This window comes from Hipposideros armiger, unplaced genomic scaffold (genome assembly GCF_001890085.2).
Source record: "Hipposideros armiger isolate ML-2016 unplaced genomic scaffold, ASM189008v1 scaffold_9, whole genome shotgun sequence".
NCBI classification, from domain to species: Eukaryota; Metazoa; Chordata; class Mammalia; order Chiroptera; family Hipposideridae; genus Hipposideros; species Hipposideros armiger.
Genome location: NW_017731359.1, coordinates 5,265,104 through 5,287,145, shown reverse-complemented (window position 1 = coordinate 5,287,145; position 22,042 = coordinate 5,265,104). Strand labels below are relative to the sequence as shown.

At 53.9% G+C, this 22,042-nt stretch overlaps 2 protein-coding genes across 14 annotated transcripts in view; both read right to left on the bottom strand.

Annotated features, from left to right (window-relative positions):
• The window catches only part of TPPP3 (tubulin polymerization promoting protein family member 3), a 3,749-nt gene extending 2,327 nt beyond the window's left edge, over positions 1–1,422 (bottom strand). Inside the window, exon 1 of one of the 2 annotated variants that reach the window (XM_019656599.1) lies at positions 1,241–1,422. The gene's annotated coding sequence lies outside the window, so the exon portion shown is untranslated. The remainder of the gene's footprint in view (positions 1–1,240) is intronic. The other variant, XM_019656591.1, reaches the window with a different exon arrangement.
• Positions 1,423–2,251: 829 nt separating this feature from the next.
• On the bottom strand, positions 2,252–21,744 carry ZDHHC1 (zDHHC palmitoyltransferase 1). 12 transcript variants are annotated; one of them, XM_019655826.1, is made up of 11 exons: positions 14,589–15,230; positions 13,709–13,951; positions 9,121–9,296; positions 7,425–7,526; positions 6,926–7,050; positions 6,669–6,827; positions 6,305–6,459; positions 3,396–3,478; positions 3,059–3,152; positions 2,838–2,916; positions 2,348–2,726 (listed from the first exon to the last, which is right to left on the bottom strand). In XM_019655826.1, the coding sequence occupies exons 1-11, from the start codon at positions 14,742–14,744 to the stop codon at positions 2,443–2,445; spliced, it is 1,656 nt and encodes a 551-aa protein (XP_019511371.1). In that variant the 5' UTR covers positions 14,745–15,230; the 3' UTR covers positions 2,348–2,442. The 12 variants fall into 12 exon arrangements, with proteins under 12 accessions (XP_019511407.1, XP_019511364.1, XP_019511386.1 ...); XM_019655835.1 differs by having other exon boundaries at positions 2,348–2,723; positions 14,589–15,229; XM_019655846.1 differs by having other exon boundaries at positions 6,305–6,417; positions 14,589–15,224.
• Positions 21,745–22,042: the final 298 nt, after the last annotated feature.

Here is a 22,042-nt window from a genome sequence, read left to right as displayed (position 1 = left end):
GTCAGTCTCTGCCTCCTCACTTCAGCCACTGTCTTCCTGGAGACCTTGGGCTCTCAGCCCCTTCCCCGTTCCCCCAACCACCCCCCCCAGTCCCCACTGCAGTCCCCTGACCACACTGGCAGCGCTGAGACTGATGACCTGGGTCCTTCCCTTAGCATCTACCTCCAACACATACTAACAGCCCTGTACTAAGACTCCCTCAATAATACCCTCAGCCCTGCACTGAAGGGTCCCTCCATGCCCCCACTGCAGTCCCCTGGCCAGTCCCCTTGCAGCACTGCACTGCAACCCCTCTATATAACACAGCCGGGTACTGAGGCCTCTCGGTCCACACACCCGCAGCCCTGACCACACCCTCATACCCTCCTTGTCCACACACAATCTTCTGGCCACACTCTCAGCCCTGCATTGAATCCCCCCAGTGTCCACACCCACAGACTTACATTTAAAGATTCCCAGGTACTATGTTGAGACCACCCTGTGTTGAAAACCCCCTAAGCACACCCACATCCTCCACTACAGCCTCCTGACCACATTCTGTCATGTCTTTAGGAACCAACTTCTACCTGTATATACTAGAGCCTCCAGTGACCACTGGGCCTGGGCCTGGGCCTCTGCCTGGCTACCCCCTCTCCCGCTACAACTGGCCAGTGACCACAATCACCCATTCCTAAGTTGCAGTTTCTGGGACTGGGAGCACTCACAGATCCCACATTGCAGTAACTGTGGACCCACAATCCCAATCCACGTTGCACTACCCTCTCCCTACACTGCAACCTCCCACCAGGGACCCAGAACCCTAGCACTTGATTCTCAAAGGGTAAAGTCTAGGGGAGCTTTCATGCCAGAAGATGCTTGTCTCAGGAGACTGGCAGGATCCTGAATCCAGTGCTCACTCTTGCCTGTGGGAAGATGGATTCTTGGTAATCTTGGGGCTTATCAGGTGAAGCCAGGTCACAGGCTGTAGTCCCCCTGGGGTCTGCAGGCCATGGATGGAGCGGCCACGCCCGTGAACTGGGGCCACCGGCTTGCTCCCGCTGGGACAGCTGGAGTCATCAATCAGCCGGACAAGGGGATAGGGGTGGGGGTGGAACGCTTGGGCCCAGGGCAGGGCCGCTCAGCTGGCGTCCTCATCTCCGGTACCATCCAGGATTGGGACCCCTTCCAGGCCGCTCCCATGCCCACCCCTTCCTTATCGTGCAGGATACTGATTAGTGTGGTCGGCGCCCGGGTCTCCTACCGACTTCTACCTTGTGGCTGCTCCAGCAGTGCGCGTTCGATGGACAGAAGGACGCAAGAATGGACCCACGGACGCGGGAGACTAGGCGGCTCTGCAGCTCCGCTCCCTGCCGGCTCTGGGGCGGGACTGCAGCCCCGGCGGCTCCACCGTATTATCCCCTGTTTCTCTGTCTCCATAGAGACGGCGAGTCCCACCCCCGGGGCTGTCTCAGCGAGAGAGTGACCAAGGTCACGCTGGCTCCACCCACCGGACCCCGCCCTATCGGCGCTCCGTGCTCTTTCGGGGCGGAGCTGCCTTGACAGCCTCCTCCTGTCGCTCCTGGGGCAGCATCTCGGCCTTGGCGGCGGGGGAGACTAGCCCTCTGTAGTTCTGCACGTCCTCGGATGGCCCCCTAGCGGGATAAAAGCCCCCATCCTGGGCTCCACCCAAAGCCCCCGCCTCCAGGAGCGATGAGCTTCTCCGAGCAGCAATCGAAGGCTCTTTGGGAGGGAGGAACGGGGAGGGCGAAGGGAGGGGCAGAGGAGTGGGAAGGTCCCTTCCCTCAGCGATAGTGGGCAGCGGGGTCTAGAGCTGGCTCAAGACCACAGCTCTCCAATGAACATGACATCCCCAAGTCACAACTCCGGGTCACTAGGGGCGGGAGGGGACAATGAGTGAATCACGAGTGCTCAGCCCCAGAATCCTGGTACACCGATGGCGATCCTGGACCTCCTGGGTCTCTGCTCCCTCTACCACCTCCGGAGCCCAAAGCCTGCTTCCCCTCATGTCACCAAGCGCAACTCCATCTTCAAGAAAAATAACCTCCTCCCGGCAACCTTCTAGGATCTTTCCTAACCGGGAGTCCTATACCTGAGCGCCTCAGGTCCTCGTTTACCTCCACAAGACAATATGGATGGCCACCCACTGTAAGGGGGCCCACCCCATCCTCTGCCCCTAGGCCGACTGGCAATGGTCCGACTCCAGGAGAGCCCGTGGCCCTTACCATTAAGAAAGTATGCAATAAGTCCGCAGAAGCATTTAAAAAAAGTTTATTGGAGCATCATGGCCGGTGGGTGGGTATTGCTGAGTTGTGGCGAAGGGGTGGGGGGCGATCCCGCCGGCCGTAGGGGCTCCTAAAGTGCATTCGGTCCGCGAGGGTGGGGGTATTTGTTGCATAGAGAGTCGGGCCGGCCGCTCCTCCAAGGTCCTTCTGCCTCGGCCAGCTAAGCCAGATCGGCCTCCAGGCCGCCTCGCGCCCCGGGCTCGCCGCTGCTCGGGCTCACGAAAACGGCGGGCACACGAGCCTGCAGCGCCAGCCCGAGCTCTGGGCCCCTGCCCCCGGGGGAGGCCAGAGCGGCGCTGCCCAGGCGTGTCTGAGCCACAGGGATCTCGTCCATGGACTCGGCTGATGCCGAGTGGTAGGCGCCTGCAGGGCCAGCGGCGTGAACGGGACTGGAGCCTGCGGAATCCGACGAGCTGGAGCCGCAGCCTGGGGCCCGGGGTCCTGCTAGGGTGGTGGGGAACGTGAGACTAGGGGTCCCGAACGACTCGCTCGGGGCCCCTACCTTTCCTTCCCTCGGAACTCCCAGTGTATAATCCAGTCAGGAAGGGCGCTCACCGGGCAGCCTGGGCAGCGGGGCCTCAAGGTCCAAGGTCCCAGAGGTGGGCACCTTATACACGCGCCGCTTCCTCTTTTTCTGCAGAGACAGCCGGGAGCTTGAGTGCCCCTTCCCCAAACCTCACATCGCCAGAAGAAGCAAAAGAGTGGGGCAGGGTAGATAGAGGGTTCTTTCCCATCCCATTCCACCAGGGGAGGGAGCCCAGCACATTACCCCCTACCTGGGGTCGGATCCCAGGGGGCAGAGCGAGAGTCTCTGGGGAGGAGGGCGCTGGAGGCTCCACTTGGCCGCCAGTGGCAAGGAACCCGGAGGGACTGAGGGGGAAGTGGGAGGGTAAGCGCTGGACGCCAATGATCCCTCAAATCCCACCCAGTTGGAGGTCCTCAAATAAGCCTCCCTGCCTAGCAGACAGTAAAGGGGCACTGATCTGTCCAAGACCAGGCAGGGCTGGACCCAGACATGTGCCTTGGTCTTGGTCTACCCCCTTTTTCCCACCACAGATGGCCATGCCATGCCAATGGGGGATGCCCAGCTAACTATGCCCAGATCACACTCACTTGGCATTCACTGCAGCAGGCCTGGCCTGGCCAGGGGGCTCTGGGCGCACATGGCTGAAGGTCCGCATGTAGAACTCCATCTCCTGGGGAAGGTAGGGTTCAGAGAGGCTGGGTGGCCAGGTATGGATCCACGGCCTTCTGAGTCCACAGCCCACCCAGTCCTGGACACAACACCCACCCTCTCAATGGCCTCTGTGGGAGGTCTGCATGCTGAGGTCTAGGGCGTTCTCCAGGCTTCCCAGCTCTGATGGGAAAATCCCTCTGCAGGCTGAGGCTTAAAATACCCATTTCTGGACCTTACCCTATCCCCAGGGATCTCCTCACTTCATCTAATCAAACTCCATCTCCTCCAGGAAGCCCCAGCCTCATGGGTCCAATGTACCTAGTCTAGAGCTGCTCTGGCCTAACGGAGTGGTGGGGAAGAGGCCCTTAGAGCTGCCTTCTCCTGCTCCTGGCCCCTCCCAAGTCTCCAGTCTCTGAACCGATTTTTTTTCCCCCCTAGCTGGGACATGCAGCAGCCGTTCACAGGCTGGTGTGCAAACGAGGATGTGTGCATAACTTGAGGGTTCCCACGGAGCTGAATCCTCAGAGTACCAGCCGCAATATTATCTGCGGGAGGGGGTAATGCTCAGTCTCCCCCACCCCTACCCTAAATGGGAAGGCAATGGGTGGTGAAAAAACAGTACCGCAGCCCCATTCGGGACCAGGCTTATGGATGAGTTCTGTGTCTTGTTTAGTCGCTGATCCTAATAGCGACCCTGGGAGTTGCAGGTCCAACCCCTGAAAGCTACAGGGCCTAAGGCCGGGATGTCGCAGGAGTGGCCTAGACCTGCACCACAGCACCCAGGACGCCCTCCAGCTACACCCAGGAGGACCACAGGTGAGGAAACAAAAGCCAGGGAAAAGCCAGCCCCAGAAGGTCTTTGTGCCAAGGATATGGGGTGGAGCCAGGGTGATGAGGCCCCACCCCCACTGAGCGGGCGGGGGAGGGGGAGGGCACCAGGACAGCTGTCGCCCGCTCGGCAGCCGTTTCCATGGAGACCCAGGCGTCCTGACTAATGCAGAGACGACAATGTAACAGCAAACGCCGTCTCTAAAACAAGCCTATGTTTGGGGGCAACGGCTCCAGAGTGGGGCCCCTCCCGCATTCCTGCTCAGGGTGGGGGTAGGGTGGCTGCCTGGGGCCCTGGCAAATCTAGGGGACAGAGCCCAGCTGGTCACAGGCTGACTACACAAGTGCAAAGATTGAAGCCCAGCAAGCCCTGTGCCCAACCTCTGCCCAGGCTGGCCCTGTAGGGAGAAATTTGGGGGTGCCAAGCCTGAGCGGAGGAGCTCTGGGAAGGAGGATGGGGTCAGAGACCAGTCATAAAGACTGGGACCTCAAGGTAATCCTCCCCCCACAACTTTCCCCTTCCCCAGTGTGGACCCAGCACCCCTCCAGGGCTCAGCAGAGACAGGAAAGACGGCTCTGGTACTCCTGGGCTCCAGAAGGGTGGAGTAGAGGGAGCTGGCAGTAGTAGAGGCCAGTTCCAGAAGACTGAGGGGTAAGGATGGGTCAGGAGCCAGGCCCTAGCCAGCTGGGGAAGTCTGGGGGTGTCACCAGGGTATCCCCACTGAAACCCGTTTCACAGCTGTCCCTAGGATCCTCCCTCAGAGACCTTCAATATCTGCACACTCCTGAATGGTACTGTGGCACCTCTTAGCCTCTCTCTTCTGCATGCCCCTCCTCCTAGGTAGGTCTCCTTCAGGTCATTTGCAGATGATATGAAATGTCCTTGCTGTTGGCACATCCGGCCCCAAAGCCTAGGTAGGTAATGACTACAGGGCAGGGGCCCAGAGCTCTCAAGTCTAGACATCCCAGGGTCAGCCCTGCCTCAATGGGAACCAACTATGCAGCTTGAGAAAGTCTCCTGCCTACCTCTCTGAACCTCAGAATCCTCTGTGATGTGGGGGTGCGGATGAAGCCCACTCCCCAGGATGGCTGCCATTGTGCTTACATGGGGTCAGTGCCCAGCACTGGGGCAGGTACACAGTGGTGTGGCAGAGGAGTCTCCACCAACAGCCAGCACTCCCCTAGGCCTGGCAGCCTGGCCCACCCCTGGCAGAGAGAACAGGAGAGGCAGGGTCCCAAGCCCTCCCCAACCCGCCCACCAGCCTGTGTTTGTGTCCAGTTGCCATGAGGACTTGGGATCCAGGGCTCAGCCTTCCCAGCAAGGGACTGCCTGGGCCCCCTGCCTTCCTAGTCCCTGGGGGCTCTGAGGACTGGACCACCCCCACCCCCAGCTGCTGACTTCAGGAAGCCACAGGGCGTGGGAATGGGGATAGGCTGGTCAGCAGATGGACTGGCCAAGCCCTATCCTGGGCTGGAGGATTCCTGCTTCAGAGTGTAGCAGAGACCTTAACTCTTCCCAGACCCAGCTTCTGTTTAACCTTTCTTGGTCTCAGTGTGCTCATCTGTGATATGGGTGTGGCAACATTACCTGCCTCATGCGCTGCTTTAAGGATTAAACAGGGTAATGGGTATAAGGGCTCAGGGGCATAGGTGGAGAAAATTGGTGACCCATTCTCTGGTCCATCCTCTCTCTTCTCCTGCAGCTCCAACCTGCCCACTTCTACGCTCCCATTTTCACACCCTCCAGCACATGCTTGGAGCCTGAACGAGACTGGACATAGGGTCCAGGAAATGCAGGGCTCCTTCATGCTGTGCCCATGCTTAAGCAGGCTGGCATGTGCTCAGTATAGGCGTGGGCTCACCTCTGCTGCCCCCAGCACCCTCTAGCCCAGTTACTGTTCCAGGCCTGCCTTCCCTTGCCTTGTCTCATCATTGGTAGCTTGCTGCACAGCCTACCACCTCGCCCACGCCCAGGCCCCATCTCCCAGCCCCTCAGCCCTTTGGGTCACTTCTGTACCTGAATGGGCCGCATCTTGGGGGGACACGATTCAAGCTGCCTGTGGGCCCCCTTTGCCTCCTGTGGCGGACGATGCTGCACGATGTACTCATAGGTAGTGAGCTTGTGCCACACTGAGGGGGTGAGAGAAGGTTCAGTGCAGTGGAAAGGGGGCCCTGGAATTCAGAAGGTGAGGGAGGGCACCCAGTTTCAGGCTGAAACCACTGTCCCCATATACACTAAGCCATGGAGTGAGACCAGGCCACCATAGAGAGCCAGCAGTGGGAAGGGGTATGGCTTCAGGGCTCTACAGCCCAACTGGGTACCTCTCTACAGCCTAATGACCCCTACCCCCTGCAAGACAGGTGTAGATGGGGGCACTTACTGAGATAAATGTGGAAGCAGAGTAGGTGGCCGAGCAGGGCTGTGGAGAGCAGGCCCAGAAGGATGAGTAGGGCAGCCAGGGCCAAGATAGCAGGAGCCTGTGTCTCCACAGGGGCAGCAGGCAGGAACACAAACCATACATCTGTGTGATTCTTCAGGACTGCAAGACAGGGAGACTGTGCTCAGCTGGGGCTGTGACCAGTGACCAGAATAGACCCAGGGTTAAGGGGTGGGAGGAGGCCTAGGGCCCAGACAGACCTTCAAAGTGGTGGTTGGTGCGCAGCCGCATGGGGTTGACAAAGAACTCCACGAAGACATAAGTGGCCACCAGCACGAGGAGCAGGACACCCAGTAAAGCAGATGCCACACTGTGTAGAAAGAGCCTGGGCCCAGCCATGGGCAGCTGTCAGCACCCAGGTGCTCCAGCTGGGTAAGGGCCCAGAGCTCAAAAAGACCCATGGTCGGGTTGGAGAGCCAGGCCTCTGACGCCACAGCTCCAACTCTTCACAAAGCCAAAGGCTTAGGACAACGGTGAAGACTGGAAGCCACCCCATCAGGTTCCCCACCTTTCCCTGGTCCAGCAGGAGGCAGCCATCAAGAACATCACCCTCAGAGCAGTACACCGCAGACGCACACCAGTGCCCAGATGCTCCAAGCCCCCCATCCCCACCCCGCCCCCTGCGCAGCTTTAAGGTCCCGGGTCTCACATTCAGACCCGTGCATCCCCAGCACCCTTGTGGTCCAGGCCCACTCTCACCGGTAGTTCCTCTCGCCCACGCAGTTGTTGAGCCACTTGCAGTGGTGGTCGAAGCCGCACACGCACTTGTTACAGGCACTACAGTGCTTGGAGCGAGCGCTCCTGCGGGATGGGAGGGAGCACAGCGCAATTGGCCGGCTCGTCCTCCCCTTGGTCGCCCGGCCTGGCTGCAGCGGCGGGAGTCCGCGGAGGGACCATAGCGCCGGACCTGGAGCGGGTTACCCACCGGGTGCGTCCACGGGACCGCGCTTGACGACCGGGAGCGTGCGCGCCCTCTGGCGGCACTGCGGGGCAGGGCACCCGGAGGAAGCAGTGCTTCTGAAGAGCTGGGGACCCGGAGGCGGGAGAAGTAGGGGACATTACACTGTCCCACTCTGGGACTGCGCACCAGGTGACGGTGGTGTGAAACGGAAATGGGTCTTCCTTTCCAAGCAAGGACTCCTGCGCCGAGCCAGGAGACGACGCAGGTGTGGGCCAGGGAGCAGGAGAGAGCAAGGCCGTCGGGCCTGCATTGCTCTTCCTGGCATCTCTATTTTTTGAGTGCCTGTTTCCCTGTCAGTCTACGGTAATTTTACTGGCATTTTCCCAGAAAACCTCAGTCTGTCTGGGCTCATCCAAAGGGAACCAAAGGAAGAGAAGCAAGCTGACCTCTGGGTGAACGTCAAGGCAGTTCATCACAGATGAGGTGAGGCCATTAGAAATGCAAGCCAGTCTCCCAGCCCCAGGGTGGGACCAGAGAAGCCCAAAGGAATGAGGAACAGTGGGCTGCAGCCCCTTCCTGAGAACAGGGAGGACCCCTGGAATGGACAGCAGCTGCCAGAGCACCCACGGAGGAACAATGCCCTGACTGGTCCCTAGTGAAGGAAAGGACAGTCTGATGCTAAAGTTCTCAGTACCTTAATGCCGTGGGCTCTCTTTCTGTCCTGTGGACAGATCCCTTCAATAGGCTGCCTGGGACTTCAGATTAAAAGTGTGGGGCTGGCCTGGACCACAACTCCCTCCCTACCTGAGGCTGGGAGACTGGGAATGTCCAGGAGGATGGGGAGGGGCCTCGGGGGGCTGTCAGGACCAGCCAAGGGGCATCACACATTCTGGCTCTTCTCCCCACTAGCAGTGTGACCTGGAGCAAGTCACTTGGCCTCTCTGTGTCTGAGTCCTCATGGGTAAATGGGGTAACAGTATCACCTCAGGGACCAGGCACGCTGGTGGTGAATCTAACTCTACTGCCCAAGAGCCATATGACCTCAGACAGGCCTCTCAGCCTTTCTGAGCTTTGGGTTCTTCCTCCTCTGTGAAGTGAGAAAGATGCTGCCCTCCTTGCAGGGTGGTTGTTCATAAGCACTTGGCACACAGTAAGTACTCAAGAATTAACTCCCCTCCCTGACCCTATCCGGGAAGGCTTGTGAGATTGGGGAGGAGAGGTGACTGGCAGAGTTAGTCATTAGAAATGTTTGTGGCAGTGCCAAATGTTTCCTATTTTAACTGTTGGAAATTCTATCCTCGTCTTCTGTTTCCAATCACCTTCTCCTTCACCCAATTCTCTGTCACTCCATCAAGATTCTTGACTGTGTAAAATACACCCATTATCAGGATGACTGTAAAGCCATGAGCATGCCCCTCTCTGCCTTGAGCTCCCTCTGGCAGTTGCCCAGGCATACTCATCACCCACACATACTCTCAGTCCACGCACACTCACACATCCACGTCGCACAAGTTGCAGTGCAGGTCTTCAATGACATGTGCATGTTGGCTGCGGTTGAAGATGGGCAGGGGCCCTGCATAGCTCTTGTCCCGCACATTGGCATCTGCTGGATCGATGGAGACAGCAGTCAGGTGCACCACGAGGTGGCCAGCAAAGATGGCGCCCATGCACTGGCCCAGCAGGTTAAAGACTCACTCCACACTCTGCTGGCTGGAAGCCCCACCCCTGCTTCCTGTGGCAAAAGAACTGCTCTCCACCTCCAGGTGATTCCCTCACACAGACGCTTCATCTGTGCCACCTCCTACTTCCAGGACCCGAGAGCTTCCTTGTCAGACCTCTTCAGCAATACCCATACCCCAGATGGAAGAGAGGGGCCACCTGGTAATGGAGCTCACAAGCCAGTAACTGTCTGCTGCTGCTAAGGGGCCCAACCACAGGGCCCTGGCCTCACTGCCCCAGGCCTGGCACAGGTCCTGGATGGCCCTAGATGGTCTCCAAATCCAATCTGGTTTCATATTTTAAATAGTGAAGTGAGACTTAAAGAGACCACCTGCTAGGTCAAGGAACACAAAATATAAGCTCTAAGCTTGTTTGTCTTGCTTTCACAGGAAGTCAGCTCTGAGAGGGAAGTAGCCATTCTCTCTCAGTAGCCAGACCAAATGGAGAATCACTTGCAGACAGGGCCTCATATACCCACTGCCTCCCTGAACTGGAGTCCAAGTGCTTGGAGCCCTGGGGCTGAGCATCTGGGATGGCCTGACACATTCAGGACCTGACCAGGGACAGCATGTCTAATTCCTGGAGCTGAAACACAGCTCTTCTAGGACCTACAAGTATCTGCTCAGGATTGGACCAAATGCTAGAGACGAGTATGCTGACAACTTGCTGCAAAGTTTGAATGTGTAAAATTTACCCAAAGATTCCACCCAGCGAGCCATCCACCCTCCATCCAGCCATCGCCTTACTAGCCAGGAAGATATCATCCCTCTATCATTCATCCTCCATCCATCAGCTGTCCAATTTCCTTTTCTCCCTTCCTTCTCCTCCCAGCAGCCAAATTTCCCTACATGTCTGCATAAGCCAGGCTCTGCTGTACCATATGTGCTATCCTATAGCTGAAGGAAATAATCCTGTGGCCCATCCAAACCTCTCTATGGCACTGGCTATGGGCCAGGCCTTCACTTCTTGCCTGGGTTATTCCATAGTCTCCTGATTCTGCTCTTCCTGTTTGGGTCCCCTTGAGTCTGCCCTTCACTTGGTCCCAAAGTGAGCGTTGAAGAGCTTAAACCAAAAGCCTTGCCTGCTTGAACTCCTACACTGGCTCTCAGTGGCTTTCAAGCTAGAGTTTACTCTTTAGCTCAGTGCCAAGGCCTCTTGTGCTCTGGCTCCTCCCAAACCTCTCTGGTATCACCGACCACTACTCCTCACCATTCCAGCCTCTCTTCAGACACACTAAATGTGGACAAACATTTAATTACCCTCCTGCTCCAATACTTCTCTGACTCCCCACACCCTGGTTCATGCATTTAACTGTTTACTGAAGTCTTTCTCTACGCCAGGCACTGGGGAATATGGCAGGAGAAAGACAGACTTGGCCCCTAGCCCCAAGGAGCCTACAGTCTGGTGGGAAACACAGATGTTAATCAAATAATGGGTGGATTACAATGAAGAAAGTTCATGGGACTATGAGTTGGTGTGACCTCATCTAGTCTGAAGGGATCCAGAAATCTTCCCTGAGGAAGGATCACCTCAGCTGAGACCTGGAGAGGAACGGTCACATGGAGCTGGCAGGTAAGGCGGAAGAGGGCCTGGCTGGTTACTGGGAGCAACCAGAGGGGTGGTTCCAGCTCAGCTTATGCAAGAATGAGGGCCGACATCACCAAATTCTGGCTTTTCAAAATGAACCAGAAATCTGGATTTTTACGGGAAGGCTCTCACTTTTTAAATGTTGACAAGGAAATAAATAATTTTTAAACCCACTTGCCAAATGAACACTTAAGATCTGTCTGTTTTGTGTGTTAATTATCCCTCAGTTAAAACAAACAAACAAAAAGTAGGCCAAGCTGGCTCATGTGCTGTCAGTTCTTGACTTCTGATTTAGCTGAGTGTTGGGGTGGAGAGAGAGGCAAGGAGCTTCCAGGCAGAGACCAGTGGTGTCGCAACAGAGGAAACAATATAAGAGGCTGGAGAGACGGGCAGAGGCCAGAACTGGATAGTCTTAAGCATCTTAAACCTCATTCTTTTAGGTAGAAAAAAGTCATTAAATGGTGTTAAGCTGGGGAGCAACTTGATCAGATTTGTTTTTTGAAGGGGGACTCTGGCGGCAGGGATATAGATGGACCGGGCCAGAGTGAGAGCATGTGTGGGGAGACTGGCTTGGAAATGAAAGGGTCCTCTAGGTAAGAGAGACAGATGGCAGTGGGGAGAAGAGAGGGCAAACTCGATAGCTGTTCAGTCAACAGAACTTGATGACTGACTAGATACAGGCGATGAATGAAAGGGGCGAAGTCACGGGTATCTGGAGAGCTGGCTGGGCACAGGGGAGGAGAGGAGCTGTGAGCAGCACGTGTACGTCTGGGCCTGTGGTGATGTCAGTCTAGATGCTCATCTCCTGTACCCCCAGTCTGCTGTATGAGCCCCTAGCCTCATGTGACATTGTCACATACTTACCATGTGACATTTTCTAATCTACAAGGCTTTCCTCCAGCTGGAGGCTGAGCACCCCTTGCTCATCTTTGCAATGCTAGGTCCCAGGCCAGTTCCAGGCCAAGGTAGGTACTTGGTACACACCATTACCCTATTTCATTGCTCAGGGCCCTGAGGGAGCCTATAGAAGGAAGGTGGCTTTGATGGAAGGCAGTACAATCATCCAGACCTGGAAATAGGGATGCCAGACTGGTTGGTTCTGTGAACCTCCACATTGCCCAAAGCAATAAATGTGGGGAGGACAAAACCCTCAAACCATCCACTGCCTCAGAGTCGGCCTGCCTGAGTAGCTCTTCTGGCGTCACGGGGGTACCAGCTGTGTGACCTCAGGAAGTCACTTAATCTCTCTGAGCCCCAATTTCTTCCTTAGTAGAGTGGGGAAAATACCCTCTTTATAGATTATGAGGATCGAATGAGATAATCCATGTACAGAGGTTGGCACAGTGCCTGACACATGTAAGTGCTCAATAAATGCTCATTACTCCTGTTTACTGTTATTTGCTCTGATTCTACTCACTCTAAGCCACAAGGTTATTCATCTGGCTTCCCGGGTACTCTGATGGTAGAAACCCAGATAATCCTGAGTGAGGGGTGTGCCCATTCTAGATCATGAGAGGAATATTCCATGAAGCATTCCAGTCAATAGCCCTGACTAGGGCCTGTTAGTCACCTCAGGGAAAGTCCAGTTTTCTACTTACAGAGCTGATGACTAGGCCCTGGGCCCTAATGAACCAGGAAGCGCCCCCAATGACACTGCTGGTGTCTGAGGCTGGCAACCTTTTCTAGAGTCCTTCACACACCTACCCTTATTACTCACCAGCCCAGGGCTTTGTGGTTTCCCAAGAGAGCACGCGCACACTTACGGCTCGTGCATTCTGGTACACGACACACATTCTTGCGTGCTCTGGGTCCCCATCCTGGGAAGCAGACAGGGCTCTTCCTGTCACACAGAGGAGGAGGCTGAGACCCAGAGAGCTGGCAGAAGTTGCTCAGCCTTATACAGCCCTAAAAGGGCTGAGCTGAGACTACACTCCGCTGCTAACTCTATGTCCGAGGCATTCAAGTTCATCCTTGCTAGCCTCCTTCAGCTCACACTAGCCCTCCTCCCCAAGGGGCCCAAAGATTTATCTCCATGAAGCATACATGCCATGGCACACTCACATGGGCACCCTCTGGACAGGAGCACATGGCTACCTGCTATACTCCAATCTCCCAGCCTTGCAGCCACATCCTCTGCTCCTGGGGATTGTGACCAGGGCTGGGGCAGTCACACCACTAGGCTCATGCAAGTTCGAGTTTGTCACTGTTCCCAGGAGCCTCCAGGACATCTTTATAACTCCTCTAGTCAATTCAACCTCATGCTAAGAGGGCCTGATGTACAAAATCAATGCGCTCCTAAACAATCCTGGTTACAGCATAATAATCTGTCCACAAATAAAAACACATTTTAAATGTACCAGGAAACTTGCTATGTAAAAGAATTCTACCATGACTCTTTTTGAAAAGTGAAAAATTCTTTCATAAATGGAATAATTACTCTCTAACTTATCCCCTGTTGAGTTCTGGACACAATTAGCTTAAAGAGAGCTTCTAGGCTGTCCTCTGTAATCACTCCTGTGGTACCTCAGTTAATGAGGTTCCCATCTGTGTGGGGTTTTTAATGCTCCAAGGTACTTTAGGCCTGTCAGCTCACCCCATCAGGTGGAGGGGTCGAATGGGGGTTGAGGCCAGGCAGGTAAGCAGCTGGCCCCCCAAAGAAGAGACAGGGCCTGCCTGTGCTCTCTGAGGCTCTGGAGCCCAGCTTCAGGCCCTGCCATGTCTTTCATCCATTGCCCCCACAATTCCATGCACCAGCCCCACACTTTCCCAAGGATACAGCATAGCCAGCAGGCACCCAGTGGTGAGGCAGGAGGGGAACAAGGACCCCAAAGCCAATCACAGCAAAGAAGAGGTACAGCAGCCAGGCCACAATCTGGAGCGGGTGAGGGGGCCAGCTCCACCCATTCCGGCGAGACCGCTGGCCCTGCAACTCTGGGGAGGGTCCGCTGGCCTGCGTGGGTGCTGTCCACACATTCTTCTCAGGGGCTGTCTTGTTGGAGGGCTTGTTGCAGATGTTCATCTCCAGAGGGACAAAGAGTAGAGAAAGCATTAGACTGAGGAGGCCCAGGCTGGAGCCCAGAACCCATGCCTGCAGCCAGGTTTCAGCAGGGGAGAAGCAGGCTGGGACATGAAGCCACCTCCCAGCTACTCTGCAGGGGAACCCGGGGCCCTAGCATGATGAAGTTGGGCAGTGGGAGAGAATGGTAATGGAGTGCTAGTCTCAAATCCCCAGAGCCAGCTCTAGCCAGTACAAGGTAGGAGGGCCCAGGGTTTATTCAGGACACAGAGTGACTGCTTGTTACTCAAAGTGTTCTGTCTCCACAGCCATCAAAATTAAACCCAATAAGACATGTTCTCATCTGGTAACAATATAAGGTTGGGGCCAGAGTGATGAGAACACATGCTGATTCTGTTGGGATTAGTCACCTCTGTCCTGCGGCCCAAATGCAAGTGTCAGAGAGGACCCCTTATATTTGCTAAGGGAAACAGAGAGTGGGGTTGCCCGGAACGGTGATCTGGCCTCTGCCCCTCAGCAAGCATGGAATCCCTTTAAGGCTGGGGGGACTGTGAATAGTCTCCCCTATAACTCAGAAGGGCTGCCTGAGGCTTCTTTGCTGGGGAGGGGCCAGCACACAAGAAGAGGGGAGGATGCATGCCTCTTTGGTTCCCTCCAGCAGCAGAAATGACTGTGTTTCTCGAAGTAAAATCTGGGTCTGGTGCACTGAGAACAAAAAGGTGGGCTGATGCTCTCTGACTGACTTGAGGGAGCCAGAGTCAACCACCAGATGGCAGCAGTCCCCTACCTCCGCCATTCTTAAGCCCAAGAGCTGGCCCAGTGGCCCAAGTTACATACAGGGAGACATTACAGGAAGAAGAGCCCCACTCCCAGCATCTTCTGGGCCTGTGGTGAGACTACGGCCTGGGCAGGCAGTACCATACTTGGGGAGACAGGCCAACCTGGAGCTCTTGGTGGGAAGGCCAGGAGCTGGGGACAAAACCCTGGCAGCTGGACTCTCCTATCAGGAGCCCATGCCCATGGGCCAGGGAGTCTGACTAAGCCAAAGCGTATGGGAGACCCGCCTTGGGACATCTGCCTGGAATGCCTTCCTCACTTCTCAGCCCAACAAAATGTGACTTGACCTTCAGAGCCCACTGCAAGCATCTCCTCATCCAGGGGTACCCCACGTGGAGTTGGGGCCCTCACGTTCAGTCTTTACTGGGCAAGGCACTTTGCCATTTGGAACATTTCTGCCATCCCAGTGTCTGCCCCCTGTTATGCCAGCTTCCCTTAAGGGCAACAAATATGCTGTGATTCAGTCAATCCTGTTCCCCACATCCGTTCCCCCAAGTACCCAAAACATACCTTGTATATAGTAGGTGCTCAGTAAATGTTTGCTGACTTGAAAACATCTGAAATAAAAGGAAATGTGGACATGGTCAATGGCGTGGAATCCTGGTCCACCTGGAGCCATCTGGCCCACTCTGCCCTGTCTTCAATCCGCACAGGCACCATGCACCGATACCTCCCCTGCCCACGGGCTATTACCTGACTGCTGGACATGTGCACTTAGCCACTCTGCCCTTCATCCAGCCCAAGGCTCAGAGCCTCCTGTAGCCAAGCCTGGCATATCTGAAATCACCTCAGAGTAGCCTCATCTCAAAGCTCAATGAAGTGACCTTAGTTTTCTCCCAGGGACTCACTTGGAATACTTTGGTGGTCATTTGCTTTGTCTTCAATAAGAAGCAGTGAAAGGTGAAAAAAGAGCCCCAGCTTTGGAGGACACAGATATAGGTTCAAGTCCTGGCTCTGCACTTACTAGCTGAGTGGCCCGAGTTTCTTCATCTAAAAAACAGGGGTAGGGGTGCCTATTTAGGGCTGTATATACATCGGCGACCCTGTAGGTAAAGCCTTGACACATAAATGCTCCCTAAATAATAGACATCATAATTACCCTTAAAATAGCTCTCTGGGTTGTCCTCACATCTCCATACTGAGGCTACAGCATCTGATATTCTATGAGGTTTATGTCCAAAGTTGGTTGGTTGAAGTTGCTTTCTTACATCAGTGGTCCCAAGGAATGCATTGTTATAAGAGCTGGGCCACTTGATCACCATTCTAACCTTCTTACCTTTGATCAAAGGTGACAAAGGTGACCAAGAAGCTGGCATCACTTTATTTTGAATGTCCCCAGAAGTAGCAAATCTTTGTCTTTGACTTTTGGAAACAGTCAAAGGTCATCGGGTCAAGCCCTGTGAATACAGTTGAGCTGGGTGGTTCTGCTCAGGGAAGGGGGCAAATCCCTGTGGTTTGCACATCCCTTCTCCAGTGACATCATCACTAGGGCAACGACTTTGAATTGAATTGGGATCCCTAAGTTCTGGCTTTCCATTTGCCATCCTCACACCTTAACAGCCCTACACCTTGAGGGAGTTTCTAAAGAAAGCAGCAGAGGTACATGGCTGACATGTCCCCACTGTCCAGAGTGGGCTAGCAGTGGCCATGGGCACCCCCAGTGCTGCTGCAGCCCAGATATCTGAGGTGGGAGGAGTCACCATCTGAAGCTAGAAGCCTACACAAACAGACTTGGGGTGGCTCTGACTCCAAACCAGGGTACCCTTGGCTCAGAGGGGTACCACTGTATGAGATCGTGGATGAGGGAATGGTGCTGTTAGATCTAAGTCCCCTGCAGCAGTGACAGCACTCTAGAGTAGATACCCAAGCGAGTCAGGAGGCGTGCCACCTGCCCCAAAGCCTGGATCAGCCAACTCTTAACTGATGACATTTTCCCTTGCAGAGTTGCTGATCACAAATTCTTTTAGCCCAAAAGATTTTGATTAAAAGGACTGGGAGGTCAAAAAGAATCCCAGATGGGGCCTCAAGCACAGATGGGATCAAGCACTGTCACCAGACCCAGGGACTTCTCTGCCATCCCTCCCCTCTCAGCACTTCTCTAGGAGAACAGATTAAAAGATATGTGGCTCGGGGGATGGGTAAAAAAAAAAAAAAAAAAAAAAAAGATATGTGGCTCTGCTCCTGGACAACATGGCCAGCTTTTGCACTCACACCTTGGCCCAGTCAGCGCTTATTGGACCCAACCCTTTGCATGCACTGAGGATGTAAACACAGATGAGACCAGGCTCCTGCTCTCAGGGTCTTACTTTCTGAGGGCCCAGACAGATGCAGACAGACATCAGGGTAGTGGGTGAATGGGTATTTTGGTAGCCTTGAAAGGGCCAACCATTTAGTGTGACAGAACACAGCATGAATGGGGTTTGGGATTGGGGGAGGCAGGGTGCAGAGAGAGACAGATGAGCCCGGTGGGGCTGTGGAGTTAGATCATAGGGGGCCTAGGGAGCCAGGTGAAGAAGCCACAGGGAGTCACAGGAAGTTTAAAGCAGGTGAGTGATAGAAAGGTGATGGGGGTTTTGGAAAGCTTTCTAGTCACAGTGGGGAGGTGGGCATGAGCAAGAGGAGATAGGGCCTGGGGGAAGGTGACACCACAGCAGCAGCCCAGTGCTTTGGGAGAAGTTGGTAGGGGGGTGGAGGTCAAGCCCACAAGCTCTCCCCTGCCTACCCAATGCCCTCAGCAGAATCATCAGTGTGCTGAGGGATATGTGGGCCCTCATAAAAGATTCTTCGTGTACCTTCTGCTGCCACAGAACAAACCACAGAGTTAAGCTAGCCGAGACAGAAGGAAGACAAGAGGGAAGAGGCCCCCTGGAGTGTTAGAGCAAAAGGTAGCTGCTTCCTTGGTAAGCTAAGGATCCACCTGGCCTCTGAGGCAGGCTGGAAGGGCTATGCCAGCCCTCCTTTGTCCCAACAAGGTGAAGGCCATTGCCAGGATGACAATAACCTGTTCATGTTAATATAGACTTGTTAAAGCCTAAAATAGCATTTTCAAAATAATGTTAGGCTACCTTAGTTTATATGCTTAACTTAAATGAAAGAAATCTTAACATTTCAAATTATCATTATGAACTATAGAATAGTTGCATGACTGATCCACACTTCCCTCTTGCCCACCTCAGCTCTTACCAAAAAAGTATTTAGGAATGTGTTTCTGAGATTCATGCACGGTGTTGTCAAAAGAACCAGACTGAGGTGAAAAGTACCAGCCCTGGAGAGGCTTGTAGTTATCCCTGGATTCCCGCAAGACGGTTGAGGATTTCGGGAAAGGATCAACTCAATTACTGAAGAGGATTTGTGGAGAGGCCACAGAACTGGGAGGGTAACGTGATGAGGTCAGAGGAGAGGTGACAGGGCTCAATAGGGGCATGGAGGGCACAGGGACCTGAGCCACCAACAGGGAGAGGCAGTTGGAGCCAGAGACAAGGGTTGGCCCACAGACAGAGGCTGGTTCTGGTTCCTGTACGGCCGCTGACAGATTGAAGAACCCGGGAGAGGGCCGCAAATCAACAGAGCCATCTCTTTGGGTCTCTCCTTTACTCATCTTTCAAAAAAGTTAGCTGGAAGGCAATTTGGCAATGTCTACCAAGCTTTAGAACACATATACCCTTAGGCACACATTCCATTTCTAAGTAATTATCTTATACATATACTCATAAAGTACACAAAGATACACTGCCATCTTGTTTGTAATAAAAAAGGACAAAAAACAATATAAAAACACTATGGCACATCCACACAATGGAATGCTATACAACATCAAAAACAATGAGAGAGGAAATAAAAGTTAAGTGGAAAAGCAAGATGTTCAATGGTTGTAGAGAGTGCTACCAGGTGAGTAAAAACAAAGACGAATGGACAGACACCTATGTTCCTATATGCACAGATTCTCTCTGGAAGGAAATACAAGAAAGCAAACACAGGGGCAGCCTTTGGAAGGGGGATCGAGTGGCTGTGGGTGAGACAGAGATTTGCTTTTACTGTGTACTCCTTAGTAGTGTCTGAAAATTTTTTTACCTTGTGCAAGTAAAGCATGTAATTTTTTTGGAAAAAAAAGATTATGTCAAATAATAAATAATTGAGCGGTGTCACCTCTTGCCCTCCTGGCTCCACTGGGCTGTCATGTGGACCAAACATGCTCATGTGACCCAGAGCTCTGACCACACCAGACAAACAAGGAACTCCTGCCTAACAACCGTGCAACAGGAGTGCTCAAGTTTAGTTCAATGCTTTCTCACTTTCAAAAGCAGTTCTGACTCACTCAGCAGCAGAGCTGTAAGGAAGAGCCACAGAGCTCTCTACGAGCTGTTGGAGATCTTGTCCAAGGCAGAGTCAGACAACCAGGCAGCATAACAGAGGAGTTGCTGGGCAGAACCTTGTTCCAGTCCTTGGCCAAGGGCCACGTCAGCTCCTCATGACTCCCAAACCCAAAGGGAAGGTGAACACCACAGGAAGGCTTTGCTCCCAACCATCTTTTCTTTGGGCTAAAGGATTTATGGTTGCTGTGAGAGTGACTGTCTATGGATATTTCTAAATAAGTTATCCATTGTTTCCCAGGATCTGCTTTTAAAATAATTTTCACCAAGATTTAACCAATTCCCAATTTAACCACCTAAAAGAGGGCTGGAAAGAAAATGCTCCATGGTACACACTGTTTACAGTGCAAAAAGTCATTTAAAAAAGAACTTTTAGGGCCAGTTGAGCGGCTCAGTTGGTTAAGAGCTCACTCAAGAGTTTGAGCTCTGAGCAACAGCAGTTCGATTCCCAGCCCGAGCTGAGCTACGGTTGAGCTGCCAACAGGTGGCAGCGTGGCTCAGATAAAAAAAAAAGAAAAAAGGAAGAACTTTTAGAGGCAAGTACTTTGTTTATTAAAATCCACCCCTCACCCACCCACCCACACCATGTGCCAGAGAAGAGAAGTCTCTGGCTTTAAAATTTTGGAAAGCGGCTATAGTTTGGCTAAGAGATATACATCACAACTCCCAGAAAACAAACTGAATTTCAAGCCGTTCTCATAGAGCTCTCCAGTTGTTGGTCTCAGATGCGGCTGGGATCCTCCCATAAACCACATGCAGAGAGTCTGATACTAGAGCAAGAAAAGCTTGAAACCTCAGTCATTCCTGAGTTGTGTGGTCTGCAAACATTTTCTGTGCCATTCTCCTCCTGCAAGCAACCACTGCAAACTGTTTGGGATTCAAATTAAGCCAAGGAAAGGGGACAATAAGGAGGGAGGAACCTGGAGCAGAAACAAGAGCAAAGAGCAGGGGCAAGGTTTCTTGATTTTAACCAGGAAATCAATTCACATGATTGTAGGAGGAAGCCCTGAGGAACACCCACCAAGAAACAGTCATTAAGAACAAAGTTGTGACACAACAAAGTAAGAAAAACAAAAGGAAAAAAAACTGGCTAATTAAGCACCAATGTTGCTTTTATTCCATCTCATGGTGATTATCTGTTTACAAACTCATCTCCCACAGTGAATCACCAGTTCCACAAAAGCAGGGACCACCCTTCACTCATTTCTAAACCCACTCTCCTTCGATAAGGGAAGTTAAGCCACTTCTTACCATCTCTGATGCCATCACCCTAATCCAAGCCTCCATCACTGTTCCCCTACTGCGTTTCAATAATAATAACCATCACTAACATTTAGAGAACATTTCTTCTGTGCCAGGCATTGCTTTAAGTGCTTTGACGGAATTCACTTATTAAACCTTCACAACTTTTTGAGTTAGGTCCTATCATTTCATACTGTTCTCAGAGACTTCTCCAGTGATCGGTCTCAGAGGTGGAGGGCCCCTCACTTTCTGTCTAATAAACAACATGCAGAACAACACCCCCCTTTCACAGATGAGGGCACAGATGAGGCTCAGAGAGACTAAGCAAGTCCATCTAGGAGGCACAGCTAGACTGGCAGAAGTAGGATGACCCTCAACTGACTTCCGGGGGGTACGCTGTCACCACCACGCTGTCCAGAGCAGCCAGAGGTGAGCTTTTCAAAACTTGAAACTCATCAAAACTCTTCAATGGTTGTCTCTTCCTGCTAGGATAAAGTTGAAACTCCCACCACATCCTTCAAGGCTCCCTCATCCTTTCTGTTCCTTAATTGTACGTTGCTGCCTCCAGACCCTTGCATTTGCTTTCCCCTCTTCCAGAAACACCCTTCCCCTGCTCACAATGCTGGCTCCTTTTCAACCTTCAGGTCTTAGCTTCAGTCACCTTTGAGGCCCTCCCTCCCTCCATTTCCTCTCCAGAGCACTTATCCCCACCTGAAATTACTTTAGTCGTGTATCTGGCGCCTTGTCCCCAACTCCTACCCCGCCTGGGTCCCCTCTTAACACTCTGTGGGTTCTGGAGACTGGCCGCTTCTGTTTGGAGGCCCCTCGCCTGGCACACAGTAAAGGCTCAATGCAGATCTGTGAACCTGATGAATATGAGAAGGAAGCCCCGCGCTCTGCCCGATACCCTGGAGCCCAGGCTGCAGGCTGCAGGCTCCAGGCCCAGGCGAGCCCAGAACTCGGCTGGGAGGCGGCAGCCGGAACCAGGTGGCTCAGGCCAGGCTTCGAGGTGAGAACCGCGGCGGGGGCTCCTCACCTGCGCGTCGTAGAGGCCGAGCCAGATCGGCCCTGCCAAGGTCACCCAGCGGTTCACCCCTCCGCGCGCCTGGCCGTCCACCCTCCCCAGGGCGGCCGTGCTTCAGACCCTTCCGGCAAAGACGGTCCCCGGGACCGGGCGGCGGCGCACCCCGGAGCCGGGCCCCATCCCAGGCCGCGCGGTGGAGATTAGGCCGGCGAGTCTTCGAGCTTCGGCCGGAGCTGGCTGGCTGTACAGCGGTGCCGGGCAGCGGCGGGCTGGGCCTCATCCGGCGCTGGACCCGTTCCCTGGCAACGGCGCGGGCTACGGCGCCCCACAGCGGCCAAACCGCGCTGCGTCACTTCGCGCCGGCTCCCCAGCTGAGGTGGGGCTCGCCAAGGACCCCCTGGCGCCTTAGCCGGCTCATTTCCCTTTCCTTTACTACCTTTCTCCTAGAAAATCCACTCCCCCACCATCCAGATCCACAGCGTGTCTTCTCGAAATCCTAACTTGTTCCAAATCACCCCCTCCAGTTTCCCCGGGGACCACAACTCTCAGGGAGACCCCTGCACACTGTAATGAGAGTATGTGCCGTGCACTGGATATGCCATGGGAGAACAACCAGGAGAT